Source organism: Trachemys scripta, chromosome 1 (genome assembly GCF_013100865.1).
Source record: "Trachemys scripta elegans isolate TJP31775 chromosome 1, CAS_Tse_1.0, whole genome shotgun sequence".
NCBI lineage: Eukaryota > Metazoa > Chordata > Testudines > Emydidae > Trachemys > Trachemys scripta.
Window position 1 is genome coordinate 346,925,720 of NC_048298.1, and position 6,686 is coordinate 346,932,405.

Sequence of the window (6,686 nt, forward strand, 5' to 3'; positions counted from 1 at the left end):
CTAAAGGCAGAACAAAACTATTTCTGCAACACATCTACGCTATCTGCAACATTAATGAGAATCCTTTCTCCCTCTAGTAATTGGCCTAAACCTTTTCTAGGATATCTTTTGTTCTTAATATACTTAATAACCTCCTTTTTGTTATCCTCAGCATTGCCAAGCATGGATTTTTCTCTGATGCCCTTAACATTCCTCATCAATTTTCATATCTTCCAATTTGTATTACTTGCTATCCAGTAATAGGGGGCGGGATAGCTCAGTGGTTTGCACATTGGCCTGCTAAATCTAGGGTTGTGAGTTCAATCCTTGAGGGGGGCATTTAGGGATCTGGAGTGAAAATTTGTTTAGGGATTGGTACTGCTTTGAGCAGCATGGTTAGACTAGATGACCTCCTGAGGTCCCTTTTAACCCTGATATTCTATCATTTTCCATTTTTTCCCTTTGTTATCTATTGCTCCCCCGCACCTTCACTTTGCCACTGAACTGGGATTTTAGCCAAAGTTCTCCACTTCCTTGAGTGTGGAATCGTGACTATTTAGCTATCCAACAAACTCTTCTTAATGAATTCCCAAGTTTAATTCCCATTTTTCTGTCCAATATTTTCCTCCCAATCAGTTTTCTTGATAATATTCTTCAGTTTTGGGGAATTAGCCCTTTTGAAGCATTAAGTATCTATAGGTATTACTGGTTGGGAACGGTTCTGTTTGTTCAATTGAATGCAATCAGTTCTATTCTTTCCCTCTATCATATGCCCCCCTTATTGTCTCTTCTCTAAAGTAAACTGTCCCATATGTTTCAGTCTGTCCACATATGGCAGCCGCCTGCATTCTCAGAGCCTGTCTCGGAAATCGCCTTTATAACACTGTAGCCTTTTTAGAGACTGGGTGACCAAAACTGAGCACATGTCCAGAGCAGGTTTTTCTCCATCCCATTTCCTAGGCATCCAACCATTGTCTTTGATTTGGCCATTGCTGTGAATGAGCAGGTGTTTCCATTGAGCTGCTATCAAAACCCAGGTCTTTTCCCTGAGGTATGTTCTAGTTCGGATGTTTCTCCCTGGCACATAGAATCATAGAATATCAGGGCTGGAAGGGACCTCAGGAGGTATCTAGTCCAACCCCCTGCTCAAAGCAGGACAAGCACCAACCAAATCATCCCAGCCAGGGCTTTGTCAAGCCTGACCTTAAAAACCTCTAAGGACGGAGATTCCAACACTTCACTAGGTAACCAGTGCTTCACCACCCTCCTAGTGAAATAGTGTCTCCTAATATCCAACCTAGACCCCCCCCCACAGCAACTTGAGACCATTGCTCCTTGTTCTCTCATGTGCCACCACTGAGAACAGTCTAGATCCATCCTCTTTGGAACCCTCTTCAGGTAGTTGAAGGCTGCTATCAAATCACCCCTCACACTTCTCTTCTGCAGACCTGGTTCCCTCAGCCTCTCCTCATAAGTCATGTGCTCCAGCCCCCTAATCATTTTTGTTGCCCTCCACTGGTCTCTCTCCAGTTTGTCCACATCCCTTCTGTAGTAGGGGGACCAAAACTGGACACAATACTCCAGATGTGGCCTCACCAGTGTCGAATAGAGGGGAATAATCACTTCCCTCAATCTGATAGCAATGCTCCTACTAATACAGACAAATATGCAGTTGGCCATCTTGGGAACAAGAGCACACTGCTGACTCATATCCAGCTTCTTGTTCACTGTAACCCCTAGGTCCTTCTCTACAGAACTGCTGCTTATCCAGTTGGTTTTGGCAAACATGTTTTTTTTTTTTTTTTTTACACTCTCAGATTTTGAGCAACCGGGTGAATAGGGAGCTCCCTACATCATGAACTCTCTAGCCCGGTTTTCATTGCATTAAGGAACAATGATGTATAACCAGTATCCACACTTGAGTTTAATGCTGGTGACTATTAAGGTTTCCCACACCATGACTTGTAGAATTATTAGCTCATGGAGCACCATCAAATATGGAATTGGCATTAGAAGGGTCAGTTGTTCATAATTCATTTCTCTGAATAATAAAAATGTCATTTTTCAGTGTGTGAAGAGCAACCAATCTGCTCCCCCAATGAGAACAGCCTCCAGTAGTGCATGTAGTGTCTCATATTCACATTGTCTCTCCATCCAGGTATTTGTACTGCAACCATCACTCTAGAGCCTCGGCTCACATAGGAAGTCTGGTGAATGTACGGTACATTCAGGAGACACCGTTCTGCCTCTGAGTTGGACACCTTCTCCCCTACTCCATGTCAGATTGCAGCACAACCAACTTCACCAACCCCTCCACCTTCATCCTGTTGGGAATTCCTGGCCTGGAGGCAGCCCACGTCTGGATCTCCATCCCCTTCTGCGCCATGTACATCATAGCTGTCTTGGGGAACTTCACCATCCTCTTCATTGTGAAGAGGGAGCGGAGCCTCCATGAGCCCATGTACTATTTCCTCTGCATGCTGGCCACCAGCGACCTGGTCGTATCTATGTCCATTATGCCCAAAATGCTGAGCATTTTCTGGTTCAATTCCAGGGAGATGTATTTCAGTGCCTGCCTTACCCAGATGTACTTTATTCACTGCTTTTCAGTGATGGAGTCTGGCATCTTTGTGGCCATGGCTTTTGATCGCTATGTGGCCATCTGTGATCCCCTGAGACATTCCACCATCCTGACAAACTCCCTGGTGGCCAAGATTGGCCTGGCCGTGGTGCTGCGCGGCATCATGCTCATACTGCCCTATCCCTTCCTGGCAAGGCGGTGGCCATATTGTAGAACCAACATCATCCCCCACTCGTACTGTGAGCACATGGCCATGGTGAAGCTGGCCTGCGCTGATGTCCGCATCAGTAGTTACTACAGCCTCTCTGTGGCATTCTTGGTGATGGGTCTGGATGTGTTTTTTATCGCCATGTCCTATATCCAGATCCTCAGGGCCATTTTCAGCCTCCCCACAAAGGATGCCCAGCTCAAGACTTTTGGGACCTGTGGCTCCCACCTCTGTGTCATCTTAGCCTCTTACATCCCAGCTCTCTTCTCCTTCCTCACACACCGGTTTGGCCACAATGTGCCCCTGCATTTCCACGTTCTCATGGCCAACTCGTATGTGCTTGTGCCCCCCATGCTACACCCCATCATCTACGGGGTGAGGACCAAACAGATCCGCAACAGGCTGCTCCAGCTACTTACTCATAAAGGGATCTAAAATTTCCTCCTGGTGCTCTGGCTCTCAGACCGAGCTCCGTGCAGAGCTGGCTGGTAACATGGTGCTGGGCCTTCTTCCCTGAATTACTTACTGGACAGGCAAAAAGACCTTAAATCCTTTCCTGACCTTACTGTGCTGTGTCAGCATAACAAACTGGGGAACAGGTCTATGGACAATTCAGTGGGTTGCCACCTCTCTAATTGCTGGTAACTGGACCCTGACACCCCACCCCTTCCTCACTTCTTCTGCCAAGGTCCCTTCCCTGCTTTACCCTTTCCCCTCCAAGGCCCCACCCCTGTGACTTGCTTCTCTATTTCCCTCCCCTGTCACTTGCGAGATCATTTCCACCTCCCAAACCCAGCTACAAGGGAGCCATTTCAGATTTTGGTGGGGGTTGCAACTTGAGCCGTGATTCCAAGGGCTACTTAGGGTCTTGAAAACTCTAGCTTTGTGGCAGATAACTTAGCAATTAGCTGTGTGACAAAGCGGTTCTGGCGGAGCCCAACTGAGAGTGCCAACTCAGGACAAATTGCTCAAATAGGGCAGTTACAGCCCAAGGCTGGGGTTTTTCCACCTCTAAGGCAAACCAAACCAGCCAGACTAGGAGGACTTCGGTCTCACCCCACTGGCTAACCGCAAATCTCACAAGCAATCTCCTTAGACACTCCAGTTTCCCAGTACTCCCACCAGTGCCACTCGTTATGGGGACAAATGGTTATGAAAACCAATACCCCAGTAAAAGAAAAAGGTTCTCCTGATCCCAAAGGACCAAGCCCCAGACCCAGGTCAATATACGAATCAGGTCTTACCCACAAATCACGCTGTTGCCAATTCTTTAGAATCTAAAATCTAAAGGTTTATTCATAAAAGGAAAAGGATAGAGATGAGAGTTAGAATTGGTTAAATGGAATCAATTACATACAGTAATGGCAAAGTCCTTGGATCAGGCTTGCAGCAGCGATGGAATAAACTGCAGGTTCAAATCAAGTCTCTGGAATACATCCCCCGCTGGGATGGGTCCTCAGTCCTTTGTTCAAAGCTTCAGCTTGTAGCAAAGTTCCTCCAGAGGTATGAAGCAGGATTGAAGACCAGATGGAGATGGGGCATCAGCCTTATATAGTCTTTTCCAGGTGTAAGTACACCTCTTTGTCCTTACTGTGGAAAATTACAGCAAAAATGGAGTCTGGAGTCACATGGGCCAGTTCCTGCATACTTTGCTGAGTTACAAGGCGTATCTGCCTTCTCTCAATGGGTCCATTGTATAGCTGATGGTCCTTAATGGGCCATCAAGCAGGCTAGGCAGAGCTAACACCAGTTTGTCTGGGATGTCACCCAGCAGCATAGCATAAGTTTGAAATACAGACAGTATAGAGCCAATATTCATAACTTCAGCTACAAAAGTGATACACACATATAGACAGCATAATCATAACCAGTAAACCATAACCTTGTCTTAGACACCCCATTTGACCCCCTTTATACAAGATTTGGGTGCCACTACAGGACCTTGGTTGCAACAATGATCTATATGGTCCCAGATTATATCAATAACATCACAAGCTGACAGAAGCACTGTGTCTAATTCTGATTTAAAGAAATAAAATAAAATAAATATTAGACCCACTCAGCTCTAATACAAACATGTTCTGACCTCTTGTGCCCAGTCACTTAAGGGACACTGGTTAGGTTTAAAATATTAAAATATATTCTTACTTTGTTACTAACTCTGCAGAGAGAGAGACCCCATCAGGACTCCTGGGTTCTAGCTCAGGTCTGGGAGGGGAGTGAGGTCTAGTGTGTTACAGCGGAGGAGGGAGAGGGAAAGGGTGGAGATACATCTGGGGTTTCTATGAGAATATCAAAATGGACATACTGAGTCAGACTAATGGTCTATCTAGCCCAGTATCCTGTTTTCCAACACTGGCCAATTCCAGGTGCCCCAGAGGGAATGAAAAGAACAGGGAATCATTAAATGATTCATACCCTATTGCCCACTCCCAGGTTCTTGCAAACAGAACTAAAGACAGCATCCCTGCCCATCTTGGATAATAGCCGTTGATTGAACTATCCTCCATAAATGTATCTAGTTCTTATTGGAACCATGTTATAGTTTTGGCCTTCACAATTTCCCCTGGCAAAGAGTTCCACAGGCTGACTGTGGAGAAATACTCCCTATTGTTTATTTTATATCTGCTGCTGATTAATTCTATTGGGTGACCCCTAGTTCATGCGTTATGACAAGCAGTAAATAACACTTCCTTCTTTATTTTCTCCACACCAGTCATGATTTTTTAGCCCTCTATCATGTCCCCTCTTAGTCATCTCTCTTCCAAGCTGAAAAATCCTCCTATGGAAGCCGTTCCATAACCCTAATCATTTCTGTTACTCTTTTCTGAACTTTTTCCAATCCCAGTATATCCTTTTTGAGATGGGGCGACCACATCTGCATGCAGTATTCAAGATGTGGGCGTACCATGGATTTATACAGAGGCAATATGATATTTTCTGTCTTATTATTTATCCCTTTCTTTATGATTCCCAACATTCTGTTTGTTTGTTTGTCTGATTGCCACTGCACATTGAGCAGATGTTTTAACCCTATTAACTCACATTAGATTGTATGAACTGTCTGTAGCCTTATATCTTTGGACTTTTCCTGAACTCTTCGCTCATCCTCCTTGTACTAAGGGGCAGGAGGCTGGGGCAGAGGCATCTGTCTATAAATAGGTTGTTCATTAAAGACTATCAGCCCTAACGAGATCTCGCCTGTGCAGAAGAAGGGAGTAAATGCATTCTAGGTAAAACCAGTTTTCTCCAGTTTCTCTGTGGACTGGTGGGCACGGAAGGAATGGAACCTCCCAGAAGAGGAGACAGAAAGAGTAAGTGTTGGTCCAGCCCTTTAAAAACACAGAGACTGGATGAGTCTTAAGATGATGGGGCAGGAGAGTAGCACAAGGGCGGCAGAGGGGGCTCTTTCATTGCAGGGCTGTGGCTGCAGCAGAGAGACAGACTCAAGCTGGAAGAGAAGCCATGAATTGCAGTAGGTGGTCACTAAACACCCTGGAGGGCTCTGATCAAATCCCAAAGTATGTTCCAGGATGGTGAGGACAAATTAATGCACATTGGAAAACAATCCCAACTATACATATGAAATCATGGGGTCTAAATTAGCTGTAACCAGTCAAGAAAGAGATCTTGGAGTCATTGTGGATAGTTCACTGAAAACATCCAATCAATATTCAGCGGCAGTCAAAAAAGACTCAGAATCCCTGGAGAGACCCAGGGCAGTCTTGGCCAGAAGAACTCCACAGCTTCCATCTGGAGTAGGTCCAGGATCCCCAAGGCTGGGCTCAGGGAGTTAAGCCACATCTGAACTTTCCCAGGAATATGGCTTGGCTGGTAAGGAACTCAGTCATGCATGGACATGTGACTTGCCCAGGTGACTCCAAAACTCCATTTTGTAGCTGGACTGTGCATAGGAGA

The 6,686-nt window shown here is 45.6% G+C and overlaps 1 protein-coding gene across 2 annotated transcripts; it reads left to right on the forward strand.

The window, feature by feature from the left end:
* Positions 1 to 2,255: 2,255 nt before the first annotated feature.
* On the forward strand, positions 2,256 to 5,179 carry LOC117873348 (olfactory receptor 52E2-like). 2 transcript variants are annotated; one of them, XM_034762619.1, is made up of 2 exons: positions 2,256 to 3,162; positions 5,160 to 5,179. In XM_034762619.1, the coding sequence occupies exons 1-2, from the start codon at positions 2,256 to 2,258 to the stop codon at positions 5,177 to 5,179; spliced, it is 927 nt and encodes a 308-aa protein (XP_034618510.1). The 2 variants fall into 2 exon arrangements, with proteins under 2 accessions (XP_034618510.1, XP_034618501.1); XM_034762610.1 differs by lacking the exon at positions 5,160 to 5,179 and having other exon boundaries at positions 2,256 to 3,203.
* The last annotated feature ends 1,507 nt before the right edge of the window (positions 5,180 to 6,686 follow it).

Bases quoted from the DNA above. Each gene is read 5' to 3' on its own strand.
- LOC117873348 (XM_034762610.1), top strand. From the start codon at position 2,256: ATGTCAGATTGCAGCACAACCAACTTCACCAACCCCTCCACCTTCATC.